Here is a 17,442-nt window from a genome sequence, read left to right as displayed (position 1 = left end):
CCTTTTTTGAAAGGTTTATCTAGGCAAGCTCAGGAGCAGAAAAGAACCTAGGTTCTCTCTGCTGATTGTTGTCTGCATATATATATATATATACCGATTGTCATTGGCTCACCCATATGTTCATTTAGAAACCAGCAGTGCATTGCTGCTCCTTCAACAAATTATACCAAAAGAATGATACAAATTAGATAATAGAAGTAAATTAGAAAGTTGTTTAAAATTGTATTCTCTATCTGAATCATGAAAGACATTTTTTTGGTTTCATGTTCCTTTAAGTGTTTATAAGATATCTTAATGTTCCTGTATTTTGGATATAACTCTTATTTTGTTTATAATATTAAGGCATCAGTTAAACCCCACTAGTGCATAGGGAAACATACAATATTACAATACATATTAATAGAATATCTGTGGGTGTATATAAATAATACAGTGTATTTATGATAATGTATCACTATTTTTAAGAAAATCTTTGATTAAATAAAATTTGCAAGGCCAGAGTATTGGTTCCTATAGGACGCACTCTAGCCACTGTAGGGGTAGTGGAATAAAATCAGAATGAAATTACATGATAAGTAGACAAACTAAAAGATGACACAGCTAACACATTACACGTTATTAAACAATTCATAGGGAATTACATTATGAGCTTAATACTATCATTTTACGGTTTATACCCAACGGTCTGAAACCAGGTGGTAAAACCTTGTCTACTCTTGCTATAAACAAGTGCAGAGTAATAAATAAGGAAGATTGAAAGTCAATATATTTTATTCTTTGTAAAGAAATTGAGTACAACTTTTACCTTCACAAATTAGTTGAAGCTTTGTACAAGAAACATTGAATTTATCTATTATAATTGAAGTGCTGATTTTTTTCAGTGCTAGTATCTAACAACACATCAAAACTTAGAAAGTACAGCAGCTATTTTAAACGTTCACTAATTTGTCTCCATCCTATATGTTGTATGAATGTCGTAGTCACCAAAATATTGCAATTGTTTCACAGAAATAATTACTTTGTTTACAAGTAAAACTGAGGCTATATTTAATTATTAATTTATTAAATCTATTGTTGCTGTGATTTTTTTTTTATATAGATTACCCTTTCTAGACAAGAACTGTGGACTCTAGTGCCTTTGGCTTGAACATTCTGCAATCACATATTTTCCCACTTTTGGTATTATGTCCTCATTTGTGTATTGACAGGTGGAAATATTTTTAATTCTGATAGGATTTTAACTTTCCAACATCAACACTATAAAAAAAAATACAATAGATTAACTTTTTGTTATGAGAGAAACACAATGATTGGATATTTACTTTATAGTATATTGTGAAATTTGTTGTTTCCATTAGGAATTGTTAAAGTTTTGGGAGCCAAGGTAAGAAGCATTGTCTTCCATATGATGATGAATGATGTGGCAAAATAGTCTTAAAAGTAACAAATGTCTCATGAATATATACAGTGGCAGTTTTGTCCCCAGCATTCTTGAAAAGAAAATTAGACAAATCATCCTTTCGAGAAAAAAAATGGCTCTCGAATCCAAGTTTCTGTGCATGGTAGAATATAATTTGATAGTGTATTCATCAATATGATGGCTTTTTTTTAACAAAGGTTTATTCTGCCAAATCTTGGTCTCATTAAACTTGAGCCATCTCTTTGTCCTCTATTAATTTCAGTCTTTCCAGGTCAATGTCATTTGGTTAGATGTCACTAGATTTGTACATATCTGACAGAAGCCTTGTGATTGGAACGTTCCCAATTGTTTTCTTGAAAAAAACTTCTTCTATTGTAGACGGACTTATGGATCGGAGTGCTGGCAGGAGCAATAATAGCTTTCCAAAGCGACATGGTTGTGTGGGGTATCTAGGAAAGAAAGGAGATCTTAACGTAAATAAAACACATATTCTTTACACATATAAATATGTTTCTATTTCTCTATATATATATATGGCTGGATTATATTGGTCATTATACCAACACAGTCAAAGTATGTATTTTTCTTATTTCTAAAAGTAAATTTAGTTGTGGCCTTCTATCTGCCATCCTTTAAGTTGGGACCTATGGCCAAGCACTGGTGTCAATAAACAGTGCTTGGCCATAGGTCATAGGCCATTTGTGCCCCCCAAACATAAACCTCATTAAATGACTTATGCTGAGCCTGTGGTGCTGTTCTCTCTGAAACCACTGTCATATAATGACAGGCAGTGTCACACACAAATGTAGGCTGGTAGGCTGGGAGAGAGAACAGACACATGCTAGGAGTTTCAGGACTTTTATTTTACCTCAAATGATCTTTTTAAAAATAGATTTTAAAGGAAATTAATATATATATATAGTGCAATCTATTGTGCTTTATATATATATATATATATATATATATATATATATATATATATATATATAGTGCAATCTATTGTGCTTTATATATATATATATATACAGTATATATATATATATATATATATATATATATATATATATATATATATATATATATATATATATATATATAGTGCAATCTATTGTGCTTTATATAAATATATATATATAAATATAAATATATATATATACATACATACACACAGAGTACATATACACACTAACACATATATATCAACACTTAAAAAAAACGGAAACTAGCATTTATTGGACATTAAAATGTGATAGTCTTGTCACGCCGCGCCGCACTATTCGTTGCTAGGGACGAAGCGCCTGCTTCCCTGCTCATTGTCAAGGGCTGTGTCGGCTCCTGTTGAGTGCGATGCTCACATGACCGCCGCACGCTCTCCGATCTGATGCCGGTTGCGATTTCCTGTGGCGCAAATCCTGCACCTATGTAAGTTGCCATTTAGCAATCTATCACTGCCCAAGTATAAGTGTTACTTTGTGTGCTCCTGGGTGTGATAGATTGCTGATTTCTGGATTGCTATACCGTTGCTTGTCTGACCACTCTGCTTGTTAACCCCTTAACTACTGGATTGATATACTGCTGCTGAACTCTGCTTGTCTGACCACTCTGCCTGTTACACCCCAAATTGCTGGATTGATATACTGCTAATGAACTCTGCTTGTCTGACCACTCTGCTTGTTAACCCCTTAACTACTGGATTGATATACTGCTGCTGAACTCTGCTTGTCTGACCACTCTGCCTGTTACACCCTAAATGCTGGATTGATATACTGCTAATGAACTCTGCTTGTCTGACCACTCTGCCTGTTAACCCCTAATTTGCTGGATTGATATACTGCTGCTGATCCCTGCCTGCCTGACCATTCTAGTGGTTCACCCTTGGACTGCATTACCGTTGCCAAACCCTGCTTGCCTGACCATTCTAGTGGTTTACCTTTGGACTGCTTTACCGTTGCCAAACCCTGCCTGCCTGACCCTTTTTGTGGTTTACCTCTGAACTGATTTAAAGAGAAGAGTGAGAGAGCGCTGAAGGCAGAGGTGGAGATACCACACCCACAAAAAACAGGATGATAACAATAATCCCCAGAAAAATATTGATAAAGAGTAAATGAATAAGTAATTAATCCTCCTGCGCCAAGGGCAGAGAAACTCTGATACTAAGCTAAATCCGTTGGGGTGGTTTAAAAATATATATAAAGATATTTTAAAAAAATTTGAAGCTGACAGATTGTTATGTCAGAATAAACCAAGGGAAATTATACTTAGTAAACACAAACAGCCGCAAAATAACAGCTTGTGTGGCAAAATGTTTCTTCCTTTTGTAACCCAATATAACTGTAACAAAGGAATTATAGAAAAAATTATGAAAAAGCATTGGCCGATTATAAAGAAAGACGTGATCTTGGGTCCTTTTTTACCTGAACATCCGAAAATAGTATACAAAAAGTCAAGGAATCTAAAAAATATGCTAGTACCTACAGACTTAAGAAATAAAGTAAATACTAAGAACCAGAAAGATCTATGGGGCAAAGATGTGCAAGGTTTCTTTCCTTGTCTTACATGTAAAGCCTGTAAGTATGCCACCAAGAAAAAATCCTTTAGATCATCAACAACAGGAAAATAATATCATATAAAAGGTACCTATAGATGCACTGATAAACATAGTATATCTTTTAGAATGTAGCTGTGGGGCACAGTATGTTGGAGAATCAGATAGATCAGCCTGTGACCGTATTCAGGAACATATCTCATCTATTGAGCATATGGATGAAGAAAGAAATTGGGAGCTCCCAGTACCCAAACATTTTAAGAAATGCAACAATGGCAATCTAAATTTTTTTAGCTATACCATTATTGATAAACTACAAAAAAACTGGAGAGGAGGTAACCCTACAAATGCCCTTTTAAGAACTGAGGCGAAATGGATATTTGATTTAGATACTCTAGTCCCCACAGGTATGAATTTAGAATTTGATCTAGGTAGTTTCCTACAGGATTAACCTCGTAACAATCACCATAACAATCACCAGAAGCCATATGTGAAGGCTTATGGGTCCTCTGATGGACGTCTAGGGTTCCATAAAGAATTCCACATAGGGTTTTAACTAGATGTTACATAGTATCAAGAATAAAAATAAAAGAAAATGAACTTCAATAAGATTTACTGTTTTTATATACATTTTTATACATATAACCCTCTTTTTCAAAAATAATATTCTTTATATTTTTTATATATATTTTTATATATTTATTTATATATTTTTTTATATACATATTATTTATATTTTAGGATATTTAGCCTCATGTTGCATCTACCAATTGGTTTTGTGGATCAATTTTAATGATATTATGGTACTATGGATTCTTATAATATTATGTATCATTTTTAGGGATACTGTTTAGCCTTTTTAATATTATGATAACAGTAAAAATGCTATGGATGAAATTTTAGTGCTGTCTTTTACTGATTTATATTGGTTGATATGTTGATAAAGACTGTTTGCACTTAGGATATTTATTCCTCTTGTGTATGTATATGGGAGATGTAAACATATAATTTATGACCCTTTTAGATGTTAATATAGCATGTTGAAAAGAAATCTAGCATCTGCTATACAAAGAGTAACTACTCTCTGTTTTCTCTCTGTTTGATCTGTTTTTTAATCTCTTATAGTTTGTTACTATGAAATAAGACTTGCACTGTTTTTAAAAATGTTTTTAAAAAAAATTTATTAAAATTTTTTTTTGCCGTTTTAAATTGGTGTATAATATGACCGTTTTATCACCCTATAAAAATTTCTTTCATGTAATTAGCAAGAGTCCATGAGCTAGTGACGTATGGGATATACATTCCTACCAGGAGGGGCAAAGTTTCCCAAACCTCAAAATGCCTATAAATACACCCCTCACCACACCCACAAATCAGTTTTACAAACTTTGCCTCCCATGGAGGTGGTGAAGTAAGTTTGTGCTAGATTCTTCGTTGATATGCGCTTCGCAGCAGGCTGGAGCCCGGTTTTCCTCTCAGTGTGCAGTGAATGTCAGAGGGATGTGAAGAGAGTATTGCCTATTTGAATTCAATGATCTCCTTCTACGGGGTCTATTTCATAGGTTCTCTGTTATCGGTCGTAGAGATTCATCTCTTACCTCCCTTTTCAGATCGACGATATACTCTTATATATACCATTACCTCTACTGATTCTCGTTTCAGTACTGGTTTGGCTTTCTACTACATGTAGATGAGTGTCCTGGGGTAAGTAAGTCTTATTTTTGTGACACTCTAAGCTATGGTTGGGCACTTTTATATAAAGTTCTAAATATATGTGTTTAAACATTTATTTGCCTTGATTCAGGATCTTCAACATTCCTTATTTCAGACAGTCAGTTTCATTATTTGGGATAATGCATATGAATAATCAATTTTTCTTACCTTAAAATTTGACTTTTTTCCTGTGGGCTGTTAGGCTCGCGGGGGCTGAAAATGCTTCATTTTATTGCGCCATTCTTGGCACGGACTTTTTTGGCGCAAAAAATTTTCTTTGTCATTTCCGGCGTCATACTTGTCGCCGGAAGTTGCGTCATTTTTTTGACGTTTTTGCGCCAAAAATGTCGGCGTCACTGAATGTGGCGTCATTTTTGGCGCTTTAAGCATTTAGGCGCCATATAATATGGGCGTCTTTTTTGGCGCTAAAAAATATGGGCGTCATTTTTGTCTCCACATTATTTAAGTCTCATTGTTTATTTGCTTCTGGTTGCTAGAAGCTTGCTCATTGGCATTTTTTCCCATTCCCGAATCTGTCATTTAAGGAATTTGATCAATTTTGCTTTATATGTTGTTTTTTCTATTACATATTGCAAGATGTCTCAGATTGACCCTGAATCAGAAGATACTTCTGGAAAATTGCTGCCTGATGCTGGATCTACCAAAGTTAAGTGTATTTGTTGTAAACTTGTGGTAACTTTTCCTCCGACTGTTGTTTGTAATGAATGTCATGACAAACTTGTTAATGCAGATAATATTTCCTTTAGTAATGTTCCATTACCTGTTGCTGTTCCATCAACATCTAATATTCAGGGTGTTCCTGTTAACATAAGAGATTTTGTTTCTAAATCTATTAAGAAGGCTATGTCTGTTATTCCTCCTTCTAGTAAACGTAAAAGGTCTTTTAAAACTTCTCATTTTTCAGATGAATTTTTAAATGAACATCATCATTCTGATTCTGATAATGATTTTTCTGGTTCAGAGGATTCTGTTTCAGAGGTTGATACTGATAAATCTTCATATTTATTTAAAATGGAATTTATTCATTCTTTACTTAAAGAAGTCTTAATTGTATTAGAAATAGAGGAATCTGGTCCTCTTGATACTAAATCTAAACGTTTGAATACAGTTTTTAAACCTCCTGTAGTTATTCCAGAGGTTTTTCCCATCCCTGATGCTATTTCTGAAGTAATTTCTAGGGAATGGAATAATTTGGGTAATTCATTTACTCCTTCTAAACGGTTTAAGCAATTTTATCCTGTGCCATCTGACAGATTAGAGTTTTGGGACAAAATCCCTAAGGTTGATGGGGCTATCTCCACTCTTGCTAAACGTACTACTATTCCTACGGCAGATAGTACTTCCTTTAAGGATCCTTTAGATAGGAAAATTGAATCCTTTCTAAGAAAAGCTTACTTTTGTTCAGGTAATCTTCTTAGACCTGCTATATCTTTGGCGGATGTTGCTGCAGCTTCAACTTTCTGGTTGGAAGCTTTAGCACAACAAGTAACAGATCATAATACTCATAGCATTGTTAATCTTCTTCAACATGCTAATAACTTTATTTGTGATGCCATCTTTGATATCATTAGGGTTGATGTCAGGTATATGTATTTAGCTATTTTAGCTAGAAGAGCTTTATGGCTTAAAACTTGGAATGCTGATATGTCTTCTAAGTCAACTTTGCTTTCCCTTTCTTTCCAAGGTAATAAATTGTTTGGTTCACAGTTGGATTCTATTATTTCAACTGTTACTGGGGGGAAAGGAACTTTTTTACCACAGGATAAAAAATCTAAAGGTAAATTTAGGTCTGCTAATCGTTTTCGTTCCTTTCGTCACAATAAGGAACAAAAACCTGATCCTTCCCCTACAGGAGCAGTATCAGTTTGGAAACCATCTCTAGTCTGGAATAAATCCAAGCCTTTTAGAAAGCCAAAGCCAGCTCCCAAGTCCACATGAAGGTGCGGCCCTCATTTCAGCCCAGCTGGTAGGGGGCAGATTACGATTTTTCAAAGAAATTTGGATCAATTCGATTCACAATCTTTGGATTCAGAATATTGTTTCACAAGGGTACAGAATAGGCTTCAAGATAAGGCCTCCTGCAAGAAGATTTTTTCTTTCCCGTATCCCAATAAATCCAGTGAAGGCTCAAGCATTTCTGAAATGTGTTTCAGATCTAGAGTTCCAGTTTTGGAACAGGGGCTGGGGTTTTACTTAAATCTCTTCATTGTACCAAAGAAGGAGAATTCCTTCAGACCAGTTCTGGATTTAAAAATATTGAATTGTTATGTAAGGATACCAACATTCAAAATGGTAACTATAAGGACTATTATGCCTTTTGTTCAGCAAGGGCATTATATGTCCACAATAGATTTACAAGATGCATATCTGCTTATTCCGATTCACCCAGATCACTATCAGTTTCTGAGATTCTCTTTTCTAGACAAGCATTACCAGTTTGTGGCTCTGCCATTTGGCCTAGAAACAGCTCCAAGGATTTTTACAAAGGTTCTCGGTGCCCTTCTATCTGTAATCAGAAGACAGGGTATTGTGGTATTTCCTTATTTGGACGATATCTTGGTACTTGCTCAGTCTTCACATTTAGCAGAATCTCATACGAATCGACTTGTATCGTTTCTTCAAGAACATGGTTGGAGGATCAATTTACCAAAGAGTTCGTTGATTCCTCAGACAAGGGTAACCTTTTTAGGTTTCCAGATAGATTCAGTGTCCATGACTCTGTCACTGACGGACAAGCGACGTCTAAAATTGGTTTCAGCTTGTCGAAACCTTCAGTCTCAATCATTCCCTTCGGTAGCCTTATGCATGGAAATTCTAGGTCTTATGACTGCTGCATCGGACGCGATCCCCTTTGCTCGTTTTCACATGCAACCTCTTCAGCTCTGTATGCTGAACCAGTGGTGCAGGGATTATACAAAGATATCACAATTAATATCTTTAAAACCGATTGTACGACACTCTCTGACGTGGTGGACAGACCACCATCGTTTAGTTTAGGGGGCTTCTTTTGTTCTTCCGACCTGGACTGTGATCTCAACAGATGCAAGTCTGACAGGTTGGGGAGCTGTATGGGGGTCTCTGACAGCACAAGGGGTTTGGGAATCTCAGGAGGCGAGATTACCAATCAACATTTTGGAACTCTGTGCAATTTTCAGAGCTCTTCAGTCGTGGCCTCTTCTAAAGAGAGAGTCGTTCATTTGTTTTCAGACAGACAATGTCACAACCGTGGCATATGTCAATCATCAAGGAGGGACTCACAGTCCTCTGGCTATGAAAGAAGTATCTTGAATACTTGTATGGGCGGAATCCAGCTCCTGTCTAATTTCTGCGGTTCATGTCCCAGGTATAGACAAGTGGGAAGCGGATTATCTCAGTCGCCAAACATTACATCCGGGCGAATGGTCTCTTCACCCAGAGGTATTTCTTCAGATTGTTCAAATATGGGGACTTCCAGAAATAGATCTGATGGCCTCTCATCTAAACAAGAAGCTTCCCAGGTATCTGTCCAGATCCAGGGATCCTCAGGCGGAAGCAGTGGATGCATTGTCACTTCCTTGGAAGTATCATCCTGCCTATATCTTTCCTCCTCTAGTTCTTCTTCCAAGAGTGATTTCCAAGATTCTAAAGGAGCGTTCGTTTGTTCTGCTGGTAGCTCCAGCATGGCCTCACAGGTTTTGGTATGCGGATCTTGTCCGGATGGCTACTTGCCAACCGTGGACTCTTCCATTAAGACCAGACCTTCTATCGCAAGGTCCTTTTTTCCATCAGGATCTCAAATCCTTAAATTTGAAGGTATGGAGATTGAACGCTTGATTCTCAGTCATAGAGGTTTCTCTGACTCCGTAATTAATACTATGTTACAGGCTCGTAAATCTGTTTCTAGGAAGATATATTATCGAGTCAGGAAGACTTACATTTCTTGGTGTTCTTCTCATCATTTTTCTTGGCATTCTTTTAGAATCCCTAGAATTTTACAGTTTCTTCAGGATAGTTTGGATAAAGGTTTGTCTGCAAGTTCCTTGAAAGGACAAATCTCTGCTCTTTCTGTTCTTTTTCACAGAAAGATTGCTAATCTTCCTGATATTCATTGTTTTGTACAGGCTTTGGTTCATATAAAACCTGTCATTAAGTCAATTTCTCCTCCTTGGAGTTTGAATTTGGTTCTGGGGGCTCTTCAAGCTCCTCCGTTTGAACCTATGCATTTGCTGGATATTAAATTACTTTCTTGGAAAGTTTTGTTTCTTTTGGCCATCTCTTCTGCTAGAAGAGTTTCTGAATTATCTGCTCTTTCTTGTGAGTCTCCTTTTCTGATTTTTCATCAGGGTAAGGCGGTGTTGCGAACTTCATTTAAATTTTTACCTAAGGTTGTGAATTCTAACAACATTAGTAGAGAAATTGTGGTTCCTTCTTTGTGTCCTATTCCTAAGAACTCTAAGGAAAGATCGTTGCATTCTTTGGATGTAGTTAGAGCTTTGAAATATTATGTTGAAGCTACTAAAGATTTCCGAAAGACTTCTAGTCTATTTGTTATCTTTTCTGGTTCTAGGAAAGGTCAGAAGGCTTCTGCCATTTCTTTGGCATCTTGGTTAAAGTCTTTGATTCATCATGCTTATGTTGAGTCGGGTAGAACTCCGCCTTGAAGGATTACAGCTCATTCGACTAGGTCAGTCTCTACTTCCTGGGCTTTTAGGAATGAAGCTTCGGTTGATCAGATTTGCAAAGCAGCAACTTGGTCTTCTTTGCATACTTTTACTAAATTCTACCATTTTGATGTGTTTTCTTCTTCTGAAGCAGTTTTTGGTAGAAAAGTACTTCAGGCAGCTGTTTCAGTGTGATTCTTCTGCTTATAATTTCAGTTTTTTTCATTATAAGATTTAAACTTTGTTTTGGGGTGTGGATTATTTTTCAGCGGAATTGGCTGTCTTTATTTTATCCCTCCCTCTCTATTGACTCTTGCGTGGAAGATCCACATCTTGGGTATTCATTATCCCATACGTCACTAGCTCATGGACTCTTGCTAATTACATTAAATAAAACATAATTTATGTAAGAACTTACCTGATAAATTCATTTCTTTCATATTAGCAAGAGTCCATGAGGCCCACCCTTTTTGAGGTGGTTATGATTTTTTTTGTATAAAGCACAATTATTCCAATTCCTTATTTTTTATGCTTTCGCACTTTTTTCTTATCACCCCACTTCTTGGCTATTCGTTAAACTGATTTGTGGGTGTGGTGAGGGGTGTATTTATAGGCATTTTGAGGTTTGGGAAACTTTGCCCCTCCTGGTAGGAATGTATATCCCATACGTCACTAGCTCATGGACTCTTGCTAATATGAAAGAAATGAATTTATCAGGTAAGTTCTTACATAAATTTTGTTTTTCAGCTTCTCATTGTAATATAGCATACAATCTTTGCAGAGCAATATTTATGCATGATATAAGATATCCGCAAGCTCATAAGTGGTCAGATTCACTGCTCCACTACTAAAGGACTCTACAGCCAAGTGCCGAACTAGAAGCTTGAGAAAGGTGTATACCGAAATGCGTTGCTTCTTTTTGGCCCATCTAGGCCTCCGTAGTCTGTGACGTCAGACTCCCAGCTGTAACTTCCCTGTGAAGAAGGGACCGGACGAAAATATTTCATAACAGACGCCAGACAAGGCGCTTCAACTTCACCGGACAAGCCCGAGGTAACCTGGATTTACCACCTTAGTCTGATAAGTCAGACCATCTGCCTGTTATTCCCTGTGTGAAGGGACCAGACGAAATCAACTTCAGTAAGCACCAGGCAAGGCGTCCAGCTGCACCCAGCAGCTTAAGGTACTTTTTGAACTTTAAGTTTGGATCAGGATTTTTTGTTACTCTAATACCTTCATGGTTATGTGGGGGGAAAAAAAGGGGATACTTATATGGTATATAACATCTTTAAGTATCACACCGGAGGAATAGTTATAAGACTTGTCTGAGGTTAACTGCCTGTGACTCTGGGAACAGCACAGCTTCCTGAGAGTGCTATAGCACCCAGGGCTGAGCATGTTGCAGGGTCATGGAATGTGTACCCAGTCCAGTCTGAGTGCAGTCTCCGTGTTTTGTATACGTCTAGGGTGATTACATAAGTCTGTGAACTCTGACTTGTTCCCAGTTGGTTTGATTGAGACCTTGCATTTGTATGGTTGTATTAGGGACCCAGGTTTTGGAAGAGACCTTGACGTGGTCCCTGGGCTTGTCCCATTAGGCCAGATGCGTTAACTAACTCTTCCAGTTTTGCTTTTAATCTTAGTTGAGAGTTTGTAAGCGAGTGCTGGACTGTCTCTGTGTGTTGTATTAATTTATTTTGTAATTTTCCCTATGGGCCTTCCACCCACATATGTCTGAGGTTAACTGCCTGTGACTGTCTATGGTGATTACATAAGTCTGTGAACCCTGACTTGTTCCCAGTTTGTTTGATTGAGAGCTTGCATTTGTATGGCTGTATTAGGGACCCAGGTTTTGGAAGAGACCTTGACGTGGTACCTGGGCTTGTCCCATTTAGCCAGATGCAGTAACTAACTCTTCCAGTTTTGCGTTTTCTTAGCTGAGAGCTTGTAAGCGAGTGCTGGACTTTTTCTGTGTGTTGTAAGTATATATATATATATATATACACACACAAAAACAAGTGAAAGCACTCTCATGACTTCTTATTTGACATTTCAGGGTTCACACAGACCCCTTCATCATTCTGATGAAGTGGTCTGTGTGAACCCTGTAACATCAAATAAACACTAGTGTATGACCCACTACAAAGAAGTCCTGAGAGTGCTTTCGCTTGTTGTTGTATTATCTGCATGTTTGCACCCAGGCTGTTGACTCAGGAGGACGGATTTACTTTCAGGATTGCATTATATATATATATATATATATATATATATATATATATATATATATATATATATATATATATAGTATATAGTTCCATCTACATACACACAAAGTACATATACACACTAACACGTATATATATCAACACTATAAAAAAAAACGGAAACTATCATTTACTGGACATTAATATGTGATAATCTTTAACCAAACATTTTAGGGAAACAAACTCCACTCCACTTCCTCAGAGAATCACATTTGACCTTCTACTGAGTGCCAGTTTCACTTGTTTCAAAATGCTATTTTACTATGAGCACTGTGTTGTACATTAAGGGTTAAATTAAAGGTTTAAAAGGACCATACACAGGTGTAAAATTTAATCATGATTAAGGGCATGTAAGCCCCCAAAAAATGATTGGTATTTGCAACAAATTTTAATAAACACTCAAGAATAGAAGTGGTGCTGTGGCTTGTTTATTGATACTAGGGAGGAGCTACAGCAGCTGACCCATTTCTATGTGCATCACATTACCAAGGAATGTGCTGTTTTCACATTTAAACTGTTGTTTGGAAAACACTGAGAGGCTTTATTTGCAGATAAAGTTACATTTAACCCTTTGAAGGGCCATTTACATTATCCTTTGGTGATTATATTTCATATTCATAGTTTTTCATAAAATGCAGCAAGATTAGCCTTGTGCAAGTGTAGTTGTCCCCTTCTATTTAACACTAGCAACCCCACCATCCCTAGCAGGTTACTTTTTAGGCTCTCATATGTGGAGAGGTTTCTTGAAGGGATGGGAAAGTCAAAATGAAACATTAATGGTTCGGGAAGATCATGCAAGACGTTTTAATTTACCTTTTCAATTTGTTAACAAAACAGCTTCCTTTTCAAGATATAGCTAATAATATTTCCTTGGCACCTCTTTTGGCCCTTGAATGAACCAAACTATTCCCCTGACAAACACCCTTATAGACAAGTAGTGAGTATATGATAGAGATAAATACATAGCATATGCTATCATCATTTTCAGATCTGCTCATTATTGTATATATGTGTTCATTATATGATATCCTGGTAAAATATCTGCAATAGTGTAGGTAGCTTTACAATCAGATCAGTTCATGAGTTAGGGCTATTTTTATTTTAAATTTGTCTTATAGCTTTTTGTAAAATGGGTGTTCTTGCAGTGAGATTTTCATGTATGCTTGTAAGGTGTGTCACTATACTGAACCAGGGAACAATCAGTGCTTAAAGGGACATGAAGCCCAGCAGGTAGGTAGGCTAAGGAGTTTCCTACAATTAAAAAGGTGCCACCTTGTGCATTCAGTAAGTACACAGAGTGCTTTAATACACATCATAAGGATGGCTCAGCCCATTGACTCCCTCGGTTAGACTGCTCCACATGACACCGTCATAGAGACAGAAATTCTTCTGGATCGAGAGCACTCTCAAGTAACCAAAAATATTTGTGCTGGGCTGTATGCATCAATTATCTCCCTTTTAGCAGGTGTTTTCCATTCTAAAACATATTTTTATGTAGCCCTTCTGGGGGGCTAACCTATCTAAAGTTTTTAGAATAGAAAACTGCTGTATTTATTCCCAGAGAAGAATAAAAGGAGAAGCCCATTTGGAGTAACGTGTGGTCCAGTAAATATATATATAGTTATATAGTTATATATATAGTTATATAGTGCCCTCTTTGTTAGTCTAGTAATAGTAATTGCAGTCTCAGCAGTGTGCATGTGACTGGGGCATTATATTGCAGCAGTTTTCTAAGTAAACCTTTAACATATACATGTTATACATTGTGCAAACACTGCTGCCATATAGTGATCAAAAGCATTCTTGTACAATTGCTGCCACATGGTTCTTCAGACATGTGCACTGCACGCTACCTATCTACCTAGACATCTCTTCAACAAAGAATACGATAACAAAATAAATGTGATAATAGTACATTTTTTTAAAAATGGGTTAACTTGTTTACATGCCAAAGAATAGCTGCCTGTTTTTCCTATTCAGCAATGGCCACATTATCTTATTTGAACAGTTTACATTCTGCAATAAGTATAAATGAATATACACTCACCTTGTGTGAATGTAACTGTTTAGCGTAAGCTGGGCCTCGTCTTGCAGGCCAGCTATAGCAGCAGCATTTCGAAAACTCCTCATCTCTGAACCACTGTGCGTTGGAACTAAAACAAACATAACATGATATTAGCTGATTCAATGATTTGTCTTTGTTTTTTCATTTATTTAAATGAACACTCTATTATAAGAGTTTTTTTCTGTTATGTGAAAAATAATTACAAATGTAAAAAAAAAAAAAAAAAAAAAGGTTTAATTAAAGGGACAGTCTACACAAACATTGTTATTGTTTAAAAAGATAGATAATGCCTTTACTACCCATTCCCCAGCTTTGCACAACCAACATTGTTATATTAATATACTTTATAACATTCAAACCTCTAAATTTCTGCCTGTTTCTAAGCCACTACAGACAGCCTCTTATCACATGCTTTTTTATTTGTTTTTCACAACAGGAGACTGCTAGTTCATGTGGGCCATATAGATAACAATGTGTTCACACCCAGGAATTATTTAAGAGTTAGCACAACACAGTACTAACTGCAAGTCAATAGAAAATAAATACAAAGTCATGTGATCAGGTTGATGTCAGAAGATGCTTAGATACAAGGTAATCACAGAGGTAAAAAAGTATATTAATATAACTGTGTTAGTTGTGCAAAACTGGGGACTGGGTAATAAAGGGATTCTCTATCTCTTAAAACAATAACAATTCTATTGTAGACTGTCCCTTTAAAATTTATTACAGAACTTGTAGGCAGAGCCTATTGCTCCATTTCTGATTGGTTTGTCTGATAGGAAAACACATTGGTCTCTATCGGCTAGATTTGGAGTTTGGCGGTAAAAGGGCTGTTAACGCTCCGCGGGTTTTTTTCTGGCCGCACCATAAATTTAACTCTGGTATCGAGAGTTCAAACAAATGCTGCGTTAGGCTCCAAAAAAGGAGCGTAGAGCATTTTTACCGCAAATACAACTCTCGATACCAGAGTTGCTTACGGACGCGGCCGGCCTCAAAAACGTGCTCGTGCACGATTCTCCCATAGGAAACAATGGGGCTGTTTGAGCTGAAAAAAAACCTAACACCTGCAAAAAAGCAGCGTTCAGCTCCTAACGCAGCCCCATTGTTTCCTATGGGGAAACACTTCCTACGTCTGCACCTAACACTCTAACATGTCCCCCGAGTCTAAACACCCCTAGCCTTACACTTATTAACCCCTAATCTGCCGCCCCCGCTATCACTGACCCCTGCATTACACTTTTAACCCCTAATCTGCCGCTCCGTAAACCGCCGCCACCTACGTTATCCCTATGTACCCCTAATCTGCTGCCCTAACATCGCCGACCCCTATGTTATATTTATTAACCCCTAATCTGCCCCCCACAACGTCGCCGACACCTACCTACACTTATTAACCCCTAATCTGCCGACCGGACCTGAGCGCTACTATAATAAAGTTATTAACCCCTAATCCGCCTCACTAACCCTATCATAAATAGTATTAACCCCTAATCTGCCCTCCCTAACATCGCCGACACCTACCTTCAATTATTAACCCCTAATCTGCCGACCGGAGCTCACCGCTATTCTAATAAATGTATTAACCCCTAAAGCTAAGTCTAACCCTAACACTAACACCCCCCTAAGTTAAATATAATTTTTATCTAACGAAATAAATTAACTCTTATTAAATAAATGATTCCTATTTAAAGCTAAATACTTACCTGTAAAATAAATCCTAATATAGCTACAATATAAATTACATTTATATTATAGCTATTTTAGGATTAATATTTATTTTACAGGTAACTTTGTATTTATTTTAACCAGGTACAATAGCTATTAAATAGTTAAGAACTATTTAATAGTTACCTAGTTAAAATAATTACAAATTTACCTGTAAAATAAATCCTAACCTAAGATATAATTAAACCTAACACTACCCTATCAATAAAATAATTAAATAAACTACCTACAATTACCTACAATTAACCTAACACTACACTATCAATAAATTAATTAAACACAATTGCTACAAATAAATACAATTAAATAAACTAGCTAAAGTACAAAAAATAAAAAAGAACTAAGTTACAGAAAATAAAAAAATATTTACAAACATAAGAAAAATATTACAACAATTTTAAACTAATTACACCTACTCTAAGCCCCCTAATAAAATAACAAAGACCCCCAAAATAAAAAATTCCCTACCCTATTCTAAATTTAAAAAGTTACAAGCTCTTTTACCTTACCAGCCCTGAACAGGGCCCTTTGCGGGGCATGCCCCAAGAAGTTCAGCTCTTTTGCCTGTAAAAGAAAACATACAATACCCCCCCCCCCCCCCCAACATTACAACCCACCACCCACATACCCCTAATCTAACCCAAACCCCCCTTAAATAAACCTAACACTAAGCCCCTGATGATCTTCCTACCTTGTCTTCACCATGCCAGGTTCACCGATCCGTCCTGGCTCCAAGATCTTCATCCAACCCAAGCGGGGGCTAGACATCCACTGAAGAAGTCCAGAAGAGGGTCCAAAGTCTTCCTCCTATCCGGCAAGAAGAGGACATCCGGACCGGCAAACATCTTCTCCAAGCGGCATCTTCTATGTTCTTCCATCCGATGACGACCGGCTCCATCTTGAAGACCTCCAGCGCGGATCCATCCTCTTCTTCCGACGACTAGACGACGAATGACGGTTCCTTTAAGGGACGTCATCCAAGATGGCGTCCCTCGAATTCCGATTGGCTGATAGGATTCTATCAGCCAATCGGAATTAAGGTAGGAATT

At 36.9% G+C, this 17,442-nt stretch overlaps 1 protein-coding gene across 1 annotated transcript in view; it reads right to left on the bottom strand.

Moving 5' to 3' along the window:
* Nucleotides 1–1,706: 1,706 nt before the first annotated feature.
* Nucleotides 1,707–17,442, bottom strand: part of NR2E1 (nuclear receptor subfamily 2 group E member 1) — a 46,633-nt gene continuing 30,897 nt past the window's right edge. The window contains exons 8-9 of the mRNA XM_053712102.1: nt 14,651–14,756; nt 1,707–1,869 (exon numbers count right to left, since the gene is read on the bottom strand). Of these exons, the coding sequence (XP_053568077.1) occupies nt 1,707–1,869; nt 14,651–14,756 (269 nt within the window). The remainder of the gene's footprint in view (nt 1,870–14,650; nt 14,757–17,442) is intronic.

The sequence above is a fragment of the Bombina bombina genome, chromosome 4 (genome assembly GCF_027579735.1).
Source record: "Bombina bombina isolate aBomBom1 chromosome 4, aBomBom1.pri, whole genome shotgun sequence".
Lineage (NCBI taxonomy): Eukaryota > Metazoa > Chordata > Amphibia > Anura > Bombinatoridae > Bombina > Bombina bombina.
This window is presented reverse-complemented; position numbering and strand designations above follow the sequence as displayed.